General features: G+C 37.3%; 1 protein-coding gene across 2 annotated transcripts in view; it reads right to left on the minus strand.

Annotated features, from left to right (window-relative positions):
• Nucleotides 1-19,535, minus strand: part of TRIM24 (tripartite motif containing 24) — a 57,219-nt gene that overhangs the window by 3,656 nt on the left and 34,028 nt on the right. For both annotated transcript variants that reach the window (XM_048946082.1, XM_048946090.1), the window contains exons 8-17: nucleotides 17,954-18,071; nucleotides 12,855-13,120; nucleotides 11,714-11,878; nucleotides 10,011-10,190; nucleotides 8,188-8,326; nucleotides 6,949-7,021; nucleotides 5,033-5,201; nucleotides 3,945-4,258; nucleotides 1,111-1,243; nucleotides 90-164 (exon numbers count right to left, since the gene is read on the minus strand). In XM_048946082.1, coding sequence (XP_048802039.1) covers nucleotides 90-164; nucleotides 1,111-1,243; nucleotides 3,945-4,258; nucleotides 5,033-5,201; nucleotides 6,949-7,021; nucleotides 8,188-8,326; nucleotides 10,011-10,190; nucleotides 11,714-11,878; nucleotides 12,855-13,120; nucleotides 17,954-18,071 — 1,632 coding nt within the window. The remainder of the gene's footprint in view (nucleotides 1-89; nucleotides 165-1,110; nucleotides 1,244-3,944; nucleotides 4,259-5,032; nucleotides 5,202-6,948; nucleotides 7,022-8,187; nucleotides 8,327-10,010; nucleotides 10,191-11,713; nucleotides 11,879-12,854; nucleotides 13,121-17,953; nucleotides 18,072-19,535) is intronic.

A 19,535-nucleotide genomic window follows, 5' to 3' on the forward strand; every position in this document is an offset into this window, starting at 1 on the left:
GACTTCTGATCATGAGCATAACAATGCCATTAGGACCGTGCCAATTATGCAACTGATTAATAGAAAATGCAAAGGAGTAGAGTACATACTGTAGGAGGAACTGGATCCTGAAAAGCAAGACTCATTTCATGACAGTAGAGGTATAGCAGCAGTCTTTCACACTTCTGTGTCAAGAAAAACAGATACACAAATAAAAAGCTATACAATCTATTCTAAAATAATGACTATATAAAACACTGAACAGATGCTCAGTACTCCTCCAGTCTTCTAAGCAGAAAAAGTGAGCACAGAAACTGTATTTGGAAACAAGCCTGTCATAACTAATGGTCTACAGCATTCATTTTCTGCAATAGATACTCCGTATTTTTATTAACACTCAAATACATGTTACAAACCTCATACAGTTACTAATAGTATTATTTAGCATTTGCCAAGTGCAACAAACATTCAATGGGATAGAAATAGCATATGTAGCTGTTAGTTTATTATAAACATTCAGAGAAATTAGTAATATTTTTCCTGATTGGCTCTGTGCAAAGCCCACTGTGCTTTTTGTTAGCAGTGGGGAGAAATCAGTTCTGTGTGTACCTGAGCATACTGAATGGAATTTTGAACCTTAAAAGAGATTCAGAAAATAGTTTTTCTGATTTTATGCTTGATGATCCTCCACCGGGATATTTATGGGAATTATAATTTGCATTTAAAGCCAAATACTAACCCAGTAAGTTATTCCCTTTTAGAGCGTATCAAATACAAATAACAGCTCTATACGTAGACTATGCCCCCAAATATAGTCAGAGCCAATCTATACTACATCTGGAAAGCAGAAAGAAAGAAAAAAAATTTCTCAAGGCAAGGTCACTCTGTATGAGGTCAATGTTGGAAACAGTGCTTGGTAATTCCTAGAACACATTCCCAGTCCACAGCATGGGACAACCACTTCTCAGTCTTCCAGAATGTGGTGCTCAGCATTTCTATATGAAGGCTGCTAACATCTCAGAGTCTACTGAGAAAGTTACTTCTCCATTTTTACCATCTTTTTTTTTTTTTTTTTTTTTTTTTTAAATGCATACATTTCTCAGTAAAAGAAACAACAGGACTCATCCTTACCCTACGGTCTATTGGTGCCAAGCCCACAGTGTCTTCCAGTTTTCTTTTTTCAGGGTTGTGAGTTGGTTTATCACAATCATATTCAACTTCTGGCTTAGACAAATCCCGACAGAACGTACAAATCCACTCTCCACTAAACAAGACAGACAGATATATTAACCTCAGTGAAGAAGCACACTCGACAGAAAACTTTCCACAGACTTCTGGAGAAGTTTTTCATGTATGGGTTGGTATTTTTGCTGCGCCATGCCTTGTTTTGTTGCTTTTGTTTATTTGCTATTTTTTTTGTTTGCCTGTTAAAACTACAAAAAGCAGAGACAGGCACTGCTGGCAAAAATGTTTCCTTAGAACTTTCTTTCCTTTTAATGGCCTTGGTATTATTAGTGGTGTTACAGTAGGAAAACGGCTTGTCATAGCAGACCAACAGTGACTACTTTGGTTAGTGTTAAAACTTCTCTCTTGACCTCATAGAATTCAACTGTAGCATTAAGAGCTCTGCTTCCTAGCTACAGAGAGAATGAAGGATTCATTTGCAGACATTGGTCCAAGAGAAGGAAAAGTGTTAGAGTTACATAGTAGAAACTGTATTTTTTCTTTACATGCTTGACTGCAAGATATTTCTGCTCTATACAGATAACTCTGGACAAGATTTTTTTGAGCTGTTCCATATTTTATCTAGGAAAACCCTGTAGATTTAATTGACAAAGGAAGAAGCAGAAGACCAAGCAAGTTCTGGAAGCTGACTACATTTATCAACTCTCATTCAATTTGTGAGCTTCTGTAGGTTTTAGAAAAGCTATGAATAGTAAAGACTTCTGGGGAACTTGCACCCCTGCAGATAACCACAAGAGGGCTGAGTTGTACTTCAAATAGCAGACACAATTCAGCAATAACTGTTTATGGGAAGCCAACTGCATGCATTTACTCCAAAATCTTATAATAAAATCTTCACAAATGAAAATCAGTTTCCACAGCAGCTTTCAGTGCATTTTGATAGTAAAGCAGAGACTTTCAAAGTTAATAAAACAAGCCTGTCTTACTGGTTCTCAGTGTAATTCAAAGATTTCCATCCTCTGCTAGTTTTAACATATGGTAATGAATAATGAGTGTTTCCTTTCAAAGAGACTTAACTTTCAAACAGTTCAGCTTAACGAGCTATTTACACGATACTGACATTTCTGTGCATGGACCAGCATCAAAGGTGTTATGTGACGCAGACAAAAATAGATAAAAGTCATGACCTGAAGATCTCACAATACAGGAAAGGCAGAAGATGGAGGAAAGGCACATTCAAATATATGAGAGTAAGGGAAAGTACGACGGGCTACAGCGAAGGAAAGAAAAGATGCAGTGACCTTGTGAATCTACAGGGGAAAGTGTTCTGTCCACCCGAAGCAAGAACAGAAAGCAATCACGAAAGAAGTTGTTGAGACCACTGAAGTAATAATTAAGGATTTTTTTGTGTGTGCTTTTGAAGGAACTAATGGTTAGAGACCAACGTTTGTGACCTAGCCCATTGCTGCAGAAAAAAAAAAAAACCCAAAACCAAACCAAAATAAACAAACAAAACACCATGAAGATGAGAACAAAAACGTGATACATTCTGAAGCCAGGAGGAAATTTAAGCTAACTATGGTTCTGAAATCCAGAAACATAATGCACTTACATTAATATGCACCTTTACAAAACTGAACACTTCTCAGAAAAGTTGTTTCTGGCTCTGTTGTGCCCTGGACATTTCCATTTTCCATTGAACAATCCAGTGAAAATGAGAACTTATAAAGATCTATTTTTGAAGCTTTTATTTTAATAGAAGCTAAGTCTTGTGAATAAGTAGCAATCTGCCTACCTACATCCTCACAGATTTTTTTCTTCCTTCCAGAGAGGCACAAATGTTTATTAGCTTAAGTGCATACTGTAACTTTGCCGAGTTTTGCTTACGGCACAAAGCTGCAATATAACATCATTTTATTTAAAGAAAAAGCCCTATAATTTGAAGTTTCACAAGGTAAGAGAAACATTTTTATGTGCCAATTTTAGAGACACTTAGAAGACATGCTTGTAGAAATATGCACATAAGCAGAGATGAGCAGCATACAAACCGAACTTGTTATCCAAATGTTTTATCCCAGCAAACTGTGCTGGTATTTAAGAAGAAAACCCAATATTTACATAAAAGCATTAAACAGTGAGCATGTTATGACAGATGTCCTGTCCTTTAATAAACTTATTGCATGGCATTTCCAAGCTGCAACATTGCAAAATGCTATTTATCCTATCAAAGACACAAACTCAAGAAGCAAATGTCAGTAATGTTTATAATGATATCTTATGTAAGACCGAATTTTGAAACTCAAGGAGCCGAGAGTTGTTTTCTATCGTCCACTCAAGAAACCCTACTGCTTATTTCAACACAGAGTGCAATGTTACTAGAAGATGTCAGGCACTACATCCCATGCTTGGATTGTAGCCATATTTAGCATTATAGTAAATGATATATTTAACACAATTTTTCCTGTTGCCCTTAAAAGATTCTATGATAGACCAGTAATTTCAAGGCCCACTTATAAGACCACAGCTAATAATAATGGGTGCCCTAGATGTAAGTGATTGCCAAACAACTGAAAAGTTTTATTACAGATTTTGTGGCTGCAATTAAGTTAAATTGAAGTTTCAATGCAAATTCCAGTTTTCACCAATTAATAAAGCTGCAGAATTCAAGACTTCAAAGACGACAGAGATTCCTTTGAGGCTCAAACTTCTACGGAGTTTCACAATGCAGAACTCACATCTCTTAATGCAAGTTTAGTTGAAATTAAAGGGATCTTAATTACCTTGGAAAGTTCATCAATGAAGGGACATGACAGGAAAGATGGAATACTTTCGGACATTTCTCACAGCAAAGGAGCTCCCCACCATTTTGACATACTGCACACCAGTCTTCATTGGGATCGTCCTCTTTTCTGCCCTCTCCAGTGTGTGAGGGGCCTATCCATCCTATCTTGGCACTGGTGGTATTCTCCTGCAGTATCCTTGGCCGATCATCTGTGCTGTCTGGGGCATCTGTTCTTAAAACGGCTTCATCAGAAGTTGAGTTATGATTACCATCTAACAGCAATGAAGTCAGTATGCTTCTTGAAAAGCTGGTCTGTAAGAAGAAACAAGGGAAATTTGATTATACTGCTTATTTGAATTTAGGTGTCCCCAGCAATGACTAAACTGACCAGAATAGCACACTCATATGCAGGCAGCCATACAACACGTAACATGTATGCAAAAATTACAACTGTTCTATAACATCAAGTACATAACCACAAGAAATTAGCTATGAGAGGCATTTCTGGCATTTTAAATACCACTCCACTAATAAAACAAATTTTTGACACCCCAAAGTCTAGCAACCTTATTACTACACTATGATTAGAAGAACTTCTTAGCACCACATGAAAATTCGATGTTTGTATCATCACAGAATCACAGAAAGGCCAGGGTTGGAAAGGACCTCAAGGATCATGAATCTCCAACCTCCCTGCCACATACAGAGCCACCAACCTCCCCATTCAATACTAGACCAGGCTGCCCAGGGCCTCATTCAACTTGGCCTAGAACACTCCAGGGACAGGGCATCCACGGCCTCTCTGGGCAGCCTGTTCCAACACCTCACCACTTTCCTAGTAAAGAAATTTGTATTTGTAAGCTATTTCCTGCTTTCCCAGGTTTTCAACAGATAACAGTTTGAGTGCACCAACTAACTAAACTAGTGAAAGAAATAGTTTGATGCCGACTTTTACTTCTTCATTTTAAATCACTACCTTCAGCTTTTCAGTTCTTTTCTGAAAAAAGTCCCCAACAAAACATATGTAAATTATTTTATTCCCCGTAACACAAAACACCCTCCAAAGGCAAAGGTGATTTTTATTACATTCCGAGGCCGGGATTCCTCCTCTGCTTCTTGCTTCACAATAACAATTGGGAAATCAAAGTTCTCATTTGGTGTACTTGACTCCTGCTTAATTCTGATAGGCTCCAACATAACAACTGGGACTTTGTGTGTAGAATCAGCTCCCGGAGGCCGGCTGGAAGAGCTAGAACTGTAAATGACAGAAAAAGGCAAAAAAAAAAAAAAAAACAAAACAGGAAATACAAAGTCAAAACTGAAAACTTACTGTATGTTGATGCCTTCTGAGACTTCTGAATGCTAATCCATTTTGCTTCTTTGAGCTATGAGCAGTGCAGTACTAATTTGATAGAATACAACATCCAAGTTCATTTTTTTGTGTGTTTTGAAGTGACATTACAAAAACGGAAAACTTGTAATAGCTTGGTTTCAGAACTACAGAATTACTTCCAACTTTATTTCCTGTTAGTAAAAGGTTTGCAAATGATCTCTGTCTCTTTTAGGTCAGTCACAAAAGCACTTTCACTGAGCATCATCCCACCTTGGAGGAGATGCAGGTATGTCTTGGGGAAGGGAAGTGTGTCTCTGGAGCTGAACTCATCATTGTAAAGCACAGCAGCAGATAAGGGAGACAAAGCACACACTGGACTCTGTTTTTATTCACGCGGTTAGTCATAGTAGAAAGAGAGTGGATAATCAAATTAAAAAATACCAGCCTGCTGTTTTTTTTATTGTATAATAATTTGATATCTAACAAATGAATTCAAATAACAGCAGATAGAAACATATTTTAAAGCAATACACTTTTCTGAAAAGCATTTAAATAGCTCTCATATTTGTACATTTTGAGTCCTTCAAAATATTTGCTACGTACTTCAAAATATTTGCTAGAGCAAAATATATTGTATATTTTAAAAAAGCAATTTCATTTTCAGTTCAAGTAGGATCAATGTCATCTGATTCCTCTCTGCATGAAAAATTAATCTCATGTCGGATGTGTTCTCTAATTTATTGGAACATGCTAATGGAGCTGCTGTCTTCAAACAACATTGTCTCAAGCCTATTTGTTCATTTATATTCCATCACTAAGGAATAAAAACATTTTTTTCTAGACTCTCAGTAGACATCTAGTGCTCATTTAACTAACTGTTTAGTATCAGAAAATTCTTAGTAATTACTTTGTAACATCAGTTCCTTAAATCTGAACTCATTTATAGTTCTACAAGGAACTTCTAGCACACAATCAGTTCCTTTAGCTGATTTTTTGAATTTAAAACACCATTCTTTTAATAATATCAATCTATATATCATTCAAAGGGCAGATACATTATTAGATGTGCTATCAAAACATTACAAATGAAATTCAGTAGATTGCTCTGAATGTGATGCCTCCTATTTATTTCCATGAAAACGACAACAGATACAAAGAGCAAAATAACACTTTCTGATAGAACAAATTCTCAGCTACGAACTGTAGAACACACCACCCACCACCTGACTGTACTCACATCCACTGTTTGGTCTTTGTAAACGTTCATCACTGAATGTCATTGGGTGCCATTTTTTTCAACATGGGGGAATTCAGTGCCACACCTTTGCTTTATATGCACCTGCATGTCAGACCATTGTGTCAGAGTGCCTCTCTGCTGCTATCTCTCGCATGGCAACAAAATGGAATGGAATACTGGTGGGAAGGTTCAACCACTATTGCCATACCACCATGCCTCTGACATATTGGGCCAACAGAATAACACAGGAGATCTTACTTTCAGAGCAGCCCTCATACTTTCAGACTGCACTAAGTACTATAATAGCTGCCATACCTGTTAAGAGAGAAGCTTAAGTACATTAACATCTCTCTGCACTAACGATGGAAGAGTCTGAGGCATGTTCTATGGATGTGGAAGTCATACATTCTTTCTCTCCCACACCTTCCTTACCTCTCTCTGCTCCCAACACTGGAGGCACTGGGTGAACGTATTGGAGGATGTATGTTTGTTACACTGACACCTCCTAGGACAGAAGAATCAGATTAGAATGTAATGTATATCTATGACAAGTCTGATCCATTATTTGGAGAAGTATGTAGGTCTTTGTTCAAATTCCTCTTGCCTTGTTATTTACTTAATTGATATCTCATTTAGTAAAAATCATGAGAGAACAAGAAAAGAATAACAGAGTAAAGAACTATTTTTAGAACCCCATTGCTTGCATGCAGGCTGATGATTTGGTACTTTTGCCTGGTTGATGCCTGCACCTGATCACTGCAGTTTGTTTTGTTATTAAAGTCTAAACCTTATTAAAGTCTATTTCTAGCTTCTATTTCTGTGATTTACTATAAAACTTCAAGCCATGTTAGCTGGTCAGTAATATGAGGACTCAGGACAGGGTGCAGATATGAGAGAGATCCCTGCAAAGCTTCTGGTGGTCAGACAGGAAAAGACTTGTGAAGGGTAATTTTCCTGAGCAAAAGTATCAGGCTGTTTGCACTGTCTCTGTTTATGAGAGCATGTGTACTCACCGTCCTCCTTTCTGAGCTAGTTTGTCCAAGTGTATGAACATCAAGTAAGAACATACTGGGAATTCATGCTCACAGAGCCTCATTACAGGCCAAATCAGGAAATGGCCCATAAGGTAAGAGTAAGGAGCAGCCACTGATTCTACCAGGCATGGTGTCAGGAATTCCCTGGGTCTTCCAATTCTACCAGATTTAGCTACCTATACCAATAAACTTTCTGGTCAATTTCTGTCAGTACTACATTACTCTGCTGGTAAAAAAGATTTTGTAATGTTCAAATTGAGCTTCACGAGTGACCACTTGCAGCCACTGTCTCCTGTTACATACTATCTTGCTTTATCAAATACTTGTCTCTTACTAAAGCTTCTAGGATGTTATCTGGTATACCTGGAGTTTTCCACAGATACACTTGCATTTGCAGTTTTCTTGTGTCTACTATGTATTTACATTTACTTATGTTTTAAAAGTCTGCCAACTTTGTTTACAATGCTAAAACAGTCTCAACTTTACCTCTTACTAGGCTTTCTACCTCTTTGCCTTTAATATTTCTTACTGTCGATATAAAATAGAAGCAATTCATTCTGATATCCATGTTAACGTTGCCATGTTACATTCTACCATTACGCTACTTAAATAGACAATCATATCACAGCCCAATTACCTGAAATGCCTGGTGATGGTACCGATGAATTTGGTGACTGCACAGTTCTGTTTGAAGGGGGCTTTGGGTGGTTCTGCTCTGCAGTGACATCATCCTTCCTCGCAACAGTATCCAGTGTGATGTTTCCTGAACAATCAATCTACAAGATGGTTAACAGAGGAAAAGCAGTTAAAAGTTAAAATATAATGCCTCTGCCATACTTTCTGTTTTTGGAGATGAAGACTGAGATGAAGACCATCTAACTTTAGCCAACCAAAAAGTAAAAGTAAAGTGGTTACTTTAAAACAGGTCATTTCACTTTCTCTAAAGAGAGAAATGGCCAAACCCAGTGTTCCACATCATTAGTTTATGCTGAAGTGATTATAGAATTGCCATTTTTTCCCATCATCTATTAAGATAGCTTACATCAGACACATAGCTTTCATACACTGAAGAGGATATGAAATTTTTTCTCTTCCCCCTCTTTCAACACGTTTACATTACATAATCTAAAACAAATAAGCAATAGACAAACTATCCACTAAACCATTAATTTTGAATGGAACTGGAAGAACCTCAAAAGACACTTAACTCCATCTGCCTCACACATCTTCCAGGTAGGAGGCACACATATTCACTCAAAACACAGACAACAAGACATTTGTTCTTTTTATTCATGGTCCAGGCCAGACAGCAAAACTTTTTTTTAGGAACTGCAAATTTATCAGTCTAGCTTTCTGTACGAACTATATATCCTGATTTGGTAAAGAGAGATAACATTTTGAGATGTTAGTTAGATGCTGGATTTGTTTTGTTTGTTTAATAATACGTGAGATCATGTTTGATCAGAAAACAGGTCACTTTGGTGTCAGTTTTCTCAACTATCCAGCCAAGTAACAAATCTACAGGTAGCAACTCCATTGGCCACTGAAATTTCTCTTTACATGCTACACTTCTCAGCATTGGATGCAGAAGTCTCTGCTAGGTCAGCATACATGCAGTGATTTCGGCAACACATCTTCATAATACAAACTTAACCATGTGCAAGTAGAAGAGTTTCTAACAGTGGTGTGCACAAAAATCAGTGTGCTGAAATGTCTCCGATTCTGTGGTTTTATGATTATGAGTGTTGTGCACTCTACCTTTTTACTCACAGACACTGTAATATCAATGTATTCTTATTTTAAAAAAAAAACAACATTTTTATCTAAGAGTTTTTTGGGGAGATCAAAAGACAGGAGGTAGACAGCAAGTTATGATTTGAAAACTGTGACGTTTCAGTTCTCTATAAACATATATAGGCTCAGCAGTTATTTGAAAGAAGAAAATCAACCAAACAAAGCTCAGCATCTCTAATATAGAGTTCTAACAAATAAGGACCAATCAGAAGAAAAATGAAGAACTTACGATACTCCTCCAACACCTGCTCACATGCATGTTAGAGGCAGTGTGAAGGAAAGAAGTACCAAAAGGAAGTACTATAAGGAAAATTTGACTCCACTACATCAACAATAACCACCCACAATAGCACTTTCAACGAGTTATAATGAATTCATTGAGCAGTGGATGGCGGTAAAGAGTGCAATATGAAGCAAGCACAAAAACAAGCCCAATTACTGTTACAACCTGGAATTTTATTTTTCTTAGCATTCTTAATGGCTGTTTCCCAAAAACAGTTCTGAATACTGCCACAAATATGTAGGCAATCCTGCATTGCTTTCTGGAATTATCTCATTTTGATAACCAGCAGAATTTCAAAACAAAAAGGATTTCTACTTTTCAAAACCATTAAAGCACGCTTCAAAATAGAATCTGTAAAAGATTGGTACGGATGGTACACTTACATCAGGAAGAGATGGCAGATTGTAGGAGCTACCCACTGGAGAACTCAAATCTATCACAGGAGGACCGTATGTCTTCCCATCACATCCTGCAGCACTAGTGACTGTGGGGCTGGATGGAGTAGAAGTTATGCTGCTTGCTGTTGAAATGGCAGTTGAACTTTGTCCATTACCGACCTGCCACTAAAAAGATAAGATGATAATCCACAAGTCACTCTTTTTCACTCTACAGAATACATACACTACATGTCCTTGCTCTAACTCATCAGCTAAACAAGCAATCTAGTACAGTAAGTTGAATTCAAATTTAAAATCCCAATTTACTCTGAAGTTATCTACTTTCAACAACCAGTATTACAAGATGAGGAAAGATGACAAGTGTTTAAAAACCATGAAAAGAAGAAATGAATGTGAATTCCTAAATTCAAAGATGTTGAGTATCTATTAATATTTCATGCTGCACTGACAGCGTTGTAGGAGGAATGTAATGATTTTAGTGAAATTAAAGCATTATAATATGATGAATATACAGCTATCCAGTACTTCTATTAAATATCTACATTGTACTTGGATGCAATCAATAATTTAATGCTTTCTTTAACAACTTAAGGTGATTAAGAATTTGAAATGCTGAATAGATTTCCACCTACCTATACATTTAACACCATGATATAAAGTGTACAGTCAAGTCAAATTAAATTTAATTCTCATTTAGACATATGCAGTTTTCAAGAAGTAAAATGGAATTTCATGGCAACTCTAGGCAAAATTTGATTCTGCTCAATTCCTTTGGTCAGTCACTCTATTCCCTGGTTTCTGCTTTGAGAAAGATGCTAGTAGATAATAAAAATAGTTGAAAGAAAGGCCTGCAGACAGGTCAATCTTCTTTTGAAATGCTCAAATGGAACTGATATAGTTCTTGTTACAGATTCTCTGCGATATCATGCAGCCTTCTTCAATTCAGTTAAAATTAGTTCTCTGACTTCATAAGCATTGCAGACATTAATGGTACTACTCCACTTTTCAAATGGTAGAACAGATTCATTTGATTCTACCCTGCTTGTCTCTGGAACTATGATGCCCTCTTTCCTTTAAAATACCAAAGAACACGTTAATGTACTTTTTAATAAGGACTTGGCTTCCCAAATAGACAGAAAGCTTCTGAAATATTCATTCCTGCCCCAGTTCAACTGTTGATCAGGTGGGCATCAACCATTTTTACTCAGCAAAGGTCACCTGACTGTGGGGCTTTTTTTTTTTTTAAAAAAAAAAAAATCAGTAAGGTTTGGCATACTCCAGAGATGCTGGCAGCTACAACTTTTCAGTCAAGCTTTTACCTGGTAGTAAAGTCACTAACATTAAGATGAACAGGAGGATTTGCCAATCTGTTTATTCACTGTGGTGTGTAGACTACGTTCTCATATACGTAAGTGGCCAGAAAGCACAGTAATAGCAAATAACTTAATGAAACATCTACGTATTACACACAATGGCTCACTTCTGTAACAGCTCAGCTGCTTAGAACCGTCAGAATGAAAGAAACTTGACAGTTCTCATTAAGAAAACTGTGGATATCTTGTCACAGAGAAGAAAACGTTCTCTGTTCCAATTGAAAATCACTCTTGAAACATAACATAAATGATGATATAAAGCACATTTGATGCTTTTATTTTTACACAGTAAGTGAAACGGGAAAGAAACTCTACCTGCTTCATAGCTTGCTGTGCCAAGAATGCCATCTGCAATGGGTTGAGCTTTATTGCTTGCCTTGGTAGGCTCTGATTTTGGGGAAATCTCATCTGTTGCGCAGGAGGAGCTGCACCATTGGACTTGGAGCTATGATTCTGAAAATGAATCAAACGTGGAGGTGCCTGCATGAAGAAAAAACAGTTCTGTAAGTTAGATGATACTGATTCAATGTTCCAGATTTTTTTTTTTTTTACTGCACTTAACTCTTATATTTAATGCAAACAAAGAGTATCACCTAATTTACCCGAAAATTAATGCTAAAAACAAGACCTAGCACGTGGTTTTGAGTTACTCTGATGTAACAAGTGCAGATGCACTGAAACAGCTAGTGAGAGTATTTCAACTTTGGAAGTTATATAGGGCAATCACAGTATCATGCAAAAAAAAAAAAAAAAATGACAGATTCATTTTATAAGCATTTGAAAGAAATTCAATATATATAGCTCAGTACTGTATATCATCACATACCACGTCATATATTTTTCTCAACAATAACAGGCTGAGTATTACCATACATTCTGCCAGTCAAGTATAGAATGTCCATTCAATTCTCAGTAAAGAAAACGTTCTCTAACCCTTCAATATAACCATCAGCTAAAGATGAAAATCTGAAATTCTATATTTAAACATCACTGTTTTTAATTTTTTTTTCCTCTTTCTTCACTTTCTCCCTCATCAGTGAAAGGCTGCTTAAGGCTTCAACTCTAATTAAGCTCTGGCCACACAGATTTTCTCCCTGCAATGGTGAACAGCATCTCCATAGTCCTTCCATGTCATCCAACCTCACGTCCAGTGACCATACACCTTCTTTTTCCTCCTAAGCTCCAGAAGAAGATCCCTGCACAGCCCAGCCAATCTTCTGCCCCATCAACACAACTTCCAGCATTTTGGGATTGACTGTTCCTGTGATCTTTAGAGGAGGTGGTACTTGAAAGTGACCAGCACTGACGGACCCCAATACCTTCAAAAGCATTTTCATGCAGTTTCCCTTCTTCCTTTGAGTAGAGAGAGTGGTTGTGGTGGAGTTCAGCTGCCCACCAGGGCGAAACCACCATACATGGGAAAGAAAAATCTTCTCTGGAAATTGTCATAGCTTACCTGATGGGAAGCAGGAGGCTGCTGCACACTTCCTGGCATTCTTGGATTTGGTAAACCTACTGGACCTGCTCTGCGCTGAGCTTGCTGTCTCTGCGCCATGACTTGTTGCTGCATGTGCTGGAGACGGAGCTGAGCCAAGTTTATTTGCATTGGGAACTTAGATAGCTGATTTGAAGGTAAGCTGCCTGGTGGCTGCAAACTTGTTTCTGTCCCAGGGTTCTTGGGCATGTGTGGAGGGGTTTCTTTATCTTCAATTACCAGAGAACCTGGTTTAAAAAACATAAATTAAATGAATACTAAAATACTGCAGTTAGCAGAAATGCTATTTTTACAGTTTTAGATTTTTTGATACCATGAGGCTATCATTAATTATTATAATGCAAAGGATGGGTAAACATGAGACAAAGTACTCACTTCATATTGTTTCCCTGCAAAAACATGGCTGTATTTTAAAATGAAAGAGAAGGAGATATTAGCAAACTGTCTTATGCTATAGCACGCTCTAAGAGGTGAATTCTAGACAGCTGCCCTGGCCCCTCCAAAAGAGCAAGGAAACAAAATTTCATTCATAGAGATGAGAGCATTGTGATCCAATCATTTGATTAAAAAAAAAAAAAAAAAATCATAAGTATTTTTATTTTTAAGTATTATAATACTTAAAATTTTTGTGTTTTTTTTTGTTTTGTTGTTGTTTTGTGTTTTTTTTTTTTGCCTCTGAATCACCACAATAAAATATGCAAGTGATACACAAACCACCAATTTTAGGATGTAATGGCACCTCCAGGATATGTTTCCTCTCTGTTGATTTAGAAGGAAATGTAACTAGAGAGGAAACTTCTAGACACTAATGCTGGTTGAAAGGCTTTACCCAAAGAGACCAACAGGGCAATTCTAAAAAGCTCTTGGGTCAAAAGCTGGCTACCACAACCACAAAAGATGAATTTCAACAAAAATTGAGTTTGCTTTACAGTCAAGGGAAGAGCATGCTGATTATACGGGGGGGTGGGGAAAAAAAAAGTTACTTAGTTTAAAAAAAGGGACATTGTTGAGCTTGCTAAGTCCTGTTAGCGGATAGTCCTGTAGTTTGTTTAGAAAACAGGAAGAATCTACGTCCTTGTACAAAGCAGATAAAGGAAGTTTTGTAAAGTCCTTGCATCAAGTAGATTAGGGAAGTTCTGCTTTGAATCAGCTAATTTTGTAAAAGCAAGTATTGTGCAATCAAGGTAAGAAGCTAACTGAGCATGTGTGAAGATTGGCTTCAGCCAGTGAACACAGTGAGGAAGGGTCCTGGGACCACCATCACAAAAAAGACTCAGCAAGTGCAGGGAGGCTGAACCTAAAATTAATGATTTTGGGGGAAGTACTGGATACACATGTACTGCCAGGGAAAACCTTTGCACACGTAACACAAGTAATGTATATTAGCTGAAGATCTTTTGTTCAAGGCAAGCACAATTTAGTGGAAGGGTCCCCTTCTGCATCCGGTGCTGAGAATAAAGAATGGCTGCCTTCTAACATTTCAACTTGAGAGTTTCGTGAGGGACTGATTCATGGTAGCAGTCTGATAATCCCCATCATGGTAGTATTTGACATCACCCTCTGCCACTTCTCTCCCCATATCTGCACATCTCTACAGATCCTGTGCGGTCTAGCCTGGCTCATTTTTGAAACGGTTATCCAAACGAGGAAGAAATGCATTGTGTATTATATATTCCATTTTTCATCCTAAGGACCAGCAACTATGAAAAAAGCATCATTCTGATTCCCTAGCCAGGCACGTAAAGGAAAAAAGATGTGCATACACACAGAATCAGTCTAGGCTAGCCAAAACACTGTAGTGGAGAACAGGACAGAAAATTAAGATCAGTCATACTGTTTTTGTATTAACACTTAGTAAATTTAGTATTGCATACACTTTAATTATGCTTCAACCACATCAGAATCATTAACAAAAATATTAATGAAAATGAAAAACCTTACCAACCTATTGAGTAATACCCCTTATTAAGCCTATAACAGCTTTAGGCAATTAATTTCCCATAAAGCAGGCAACTTGTGGAATTAAAAAATATTTCATTTTTTAATTACCCTCCAAAATACTTAGTGCACAGATGTCATCACACTGTCAGTAGCATGCAGCCTGACTAGAATTCAAGCCATTCCTGGAGTAATTTATTTACCGTCCTTGTTTCAGCTGAGATAATCTTTTTCATAAAGGCTTGTTTGGTGCTGTGTTTTGGATTTTTGATGAAAATAACTTAATAATACAAAGATTATATACTTGTTACTGAACAGTGCTTACACAGTCAAGAATTCTTCTGCTTCTCATGCTGCCCTGCCAGTGAGTAGCTCAGAGTGTACAAGGAGCTGGGAGGGACCCAGCCAGGACAGCTGACCCAAACTGGCCAAAGGGATATTCCATATCATATGCTGCTGTATGAGACTGAAAAAGTGTTTGATGGCTCAAACAAACAAAAAGGCACCTTACAAGATGGAGCCTTCATGACTGTACAAAGAAGTTGCTGACTCAATTAGTCTTAAGGGCTGTCTGAGATCGAAAGAGCAGACCCCTTCATGACTCAAATTGGAAGCTGTAATATCTATAGACACTCACTTTATGGAGGCAGATTGATGGGATGCTTATCTTCACTTCCTCTCATGGTCCCTCATCTCTGATAAACATCAGAAAAGGAAAGCGGGGATGCATAACCACCAGAGATCCTCTTGGAAAACTCCTGAAGCTTCTAGACACAAAGGGGTTGCCACCCCAAGGGTGGTCTCAGATGGACCAACTAGACTACATCACCACAAACATGTGCATTAGTGTCTGTCAACTCACCACCCATGGAACAAGACACTAGTCTCAAGATAATGCTGAACCAAGGGGTAGTGAAAGATATCTATCTTTAAATCTCTCTTTCTTTCTTTCTTTCTCTTCTTCTCTTTCCTCTCAATCTTCTTTTACTCGCTTTTCTTTAGTAGCCATTATCTAAATTTGCCTTCAAGTAAACTGTCTTTATCTCAACCCACAAGTTTCCTCACTTTCACCTTTTGGATTCTCCCCATCCCACTAGGAGGGAGTGAGTAAGAAGCTATGCGGTGCTCAGCTGCCTACTGAAGGAAAAATAAGGAGAAATTTCAGAAGAACAAAGGAAGGATAGGGGATCCCCACAAAACAAGATAAAGTTGAGAAAAAGGGTTTTGGTCACAAGGATCTGGTTAAACAAATTTATCTTGCAGGAATATGGCAGGAGATGCTAGCTTAGCACCTAAATCTTGTGTTCTGGACAGAACAAAGAGAGATATACTTCATAGGATACAAAGATAGTTCTAGCTGGGCAAAACAACAAACTCTGGATCCAGGGGCTACACACTGGGGGGATGAGTGGATGATAGGCAAATGGAGAAAAATGTGAACCTTGATTACCTTAACCAATGGGAAATGGGGGAAGGGCTCACAAGCATTGGGGTACCCAGATAAAAGGGTACCCCAGTACTTTGTGAGACTCCACAAGGGTTTGCCCCAGTGGACTCTCCCTTTATTCGAATAAAGAAAGCTGAAGACTCTCCTTTGTCTCTTATTGGAATAAAGAGCAGAACAGAAATTTTCCTATCACTACTGTTTGAACCTTTATACATCTGTAGAGCTGATAGAGCTGATGAAAGGCAGAAAAGGTTCAATAGGTATCTCCCAAAGAATTCTACACATAACAGAAAAATAAAAGGTGGCCACTAAGACAGCAGTAGAGAAAGAAATGGCAGACAACAGGAGTAAAAAAAAAAAACAAAAAAAAAAAACCTAGGGAGATCTTTGAGCTTCAATTCCTGTTCCCAATCTGATGAGTTCCTAGGATGCTTATTTCCATTAAACATAGAGGCTTTCAGGTAATCACATATATGGACTACCTGCAAAGCTTCCAGATTCTGGTGTTCAGTACAGTCACAAAACCCTAACAGTTTATGGTTATAAGACAAAAATAAAAATACTGATTTGGAGATCAGAGAAAACTTCCCAGAAGGTATTAGGAGTACAGATGCTAAATTCCTACATTGCAATTCTGATAAAAACATGCTTTCTTCTGAAGTGCATTCCTAACTTCAGGAAAGAATATCTTAAAAATAGACAACTTGCCAGAAGTATTGTCCTCTTTCCTGTTCTATTTTTCTGTTGCATTCACCCCTTCTGAAAGGCTTATTGCTTATAATGACAAGGAATATGGGTTTTTGAACATGTTATGCTGCTGCTAAGGGTATCAGTTTAGGAAGATTGGATTTAATTAAAAGAATGTGCTGTAAGATGCAGGATGAGACTGTCTTTGGGAACTCTTCCTTAGGTTATAAATCAAGCTTATATAATGCGTTTTTGGCTTCAGAACCTAGATAGCATATGCACTGTCCAACAAACTGCAAGTTGCTACTTTCATCAATGATGGAGTAAGGACCTCGAATATTGCAAGCATCAGTATTTGGAGGGACCATATGTATTACCCTGAAGATAAGGCAGGAAAATAAAGTTAAATTGAAGATGGATGGGCCCTATCAGGTCATACCAAAGAAACCACATTTAGAGAGGAAGTAAGCACCTAACTGAGCACGACTAGGGTCAAAAGTTTAGGAGCAATGAAGACTGTCAGCCTTCCTCCCTCAGTCCTCAGACAACCACCAAAAGGACCCCAATGCTCTAAGGGAGAGGGTCATATGTTAATCAGCTCTAAGAAAACAATGACTAAATAAGAAAATATTTAGCATATGCATGAAATTCTGGGGATAAATATGAGTATGCATGAGCACGACCAATGAATGTAATCTGCACATAAGCCAAGGTACACATATTGGTCAGAGCCATCCCCTAGGTGCCCAGTGATGCAATAAAGAAATACCTGCTTGCTACAACTCACAGCCAGGTTAACCTACTGACATTCTCAGCATCAATCATCATCACATATCACATTCAAGCAAGGGACGTTTGTTAACGTTTTATCAAAAGTATTCATATATAATACTTTTTCCACACAACATCTTAAATGTCTTCTGCAGTTAAGTAGATGATTCTAAAAAAAATAAAATAAAAACAAAGAACTGACAAAACTTTATCACACCTAGATTGAAAATATTTTGAGCCCAGAAGCTAGGATCACAATGAAACTGGATGGTATTGTTAGTCACTGGTGAAGCATCACACCTCGCTCGGAGAAGATAGCGTAGTCGATATGTAATCTAGAACAAGAACAAAACATTTTCCTCTTCAGTTAAAATAACATTAATATGAACTACTGAAAACAAGCAAACAAAAAAATCTTCAACAATCCCCCAGAGAACTGAGGTAAAAGAGAAGTTTGTCCAAACAAAAATTTAAAAGGATTAAAAAAAAAAACAAAGTAATCAATTACTGCATAAAGGCAAGTATTTTTTTCCCCTCCATAAATGCATATCTTTCCACAAATTCAGCTATTACATAAAATTTACTTGCAGACAAATAATGAATTAATTGCTTCTTTTTTTCCTCCAAATCTAAGCTAACCCATTCATTTAAAAAAAAAAAAAAAAAAAAAAAGTATTCCATCCTCTTGATGACAAGCATCATCAAAAAAGAATTTTCCTTAGTAGCAGATACAAGGTCTTTTCAGAGAGCTTTGTCCATTACAGGCTTATCATATTTTTTTTCATATATTTCTTTGAAAATTCTCAGATATTTTCACATTCTTCAGACTTCTTGGTTCCAAAAGACTAGACTATGATTGGGATACACAGGCAGAATGCTGGAACAAATCTGAGTTTATCTAGCTGCTAGAAAGAAGATTTTTTTTTTTGCAGATATTTCCTAGAAATATCTAACACAAATGTTAGAGTAACACACAGCAGATACAGAAAAAGCTTATCAAGTTCCATGTTTCTTTTGTCAAAATTTCATTTTCCTTTCAAATATTTTTCTTACGGACTTTTCCAGGAAATCATTACAAGAGATACATTTGACCATATTACCTAAAAGGACACCAGCTACCTTTCACATATGAATTTTATATGAGTTTCCACTTTGCTCCTACATTTTGTTTCACTTAGGCAGGTTGATTTTAGACCAGATGCAGAACATTTAGCAAGACTTACACATCTTTCTGTATGCTTGTTTTTAAATCACTATGGAAAATTTAAAGTGCACTTTGAATATAGACCTCCTAGTACTTCTGTACACTGCCAGAAACAATTATAATACGCTTGAAAATTTCTACTCTCTTCACTCATCACAAATACTAGTTGCAGAAAAATTTTATCATAGCTTATTCCATATATTATTTGTGTGCAAACATATATTACAAATAAACTCAGAGTTAGGTTATCTCCTATCAGTAATGACAGTAGTCAAAAATGTTTTGTTTATGACAGAGGGCTAGACAAGGAAATTGACACCTTACTGAACTGTTTAGGTGTGTTATTCCCTTGAAGTACAGGTATTATCTCCAAATTATAATGCTGAATTTAAGTCTGCTGGATATTGCTCCTATGTGTTACATGTGGTTGGATATCCCTCAGTAGAGGCCTCATACGCTCCTCCATGAGTAACTGTTCAGGAACACATATTTCAGATGTCCATGGACATAGCTATTCAGACCCCAAATAACTCTGACCTCCAGCAAAAATCTGAAGCTGATGTTTCATCTGTTCCTTTGAAAATTCACTCTCATT

Source organism: Lagopus muta, chromosome 1 (genome assembly GCF_023343835.1).
Source record: "Lagopus muta isolate bLagMut1 chromosome 1, bLagMut1 primary, whole genome shotgun sequence".
Lineage (NCBI taxonomy): Eukaryota > Metazoa > Chordata > Aves > Galliformes > Phasianidae > Lagopus > Lagopus muta.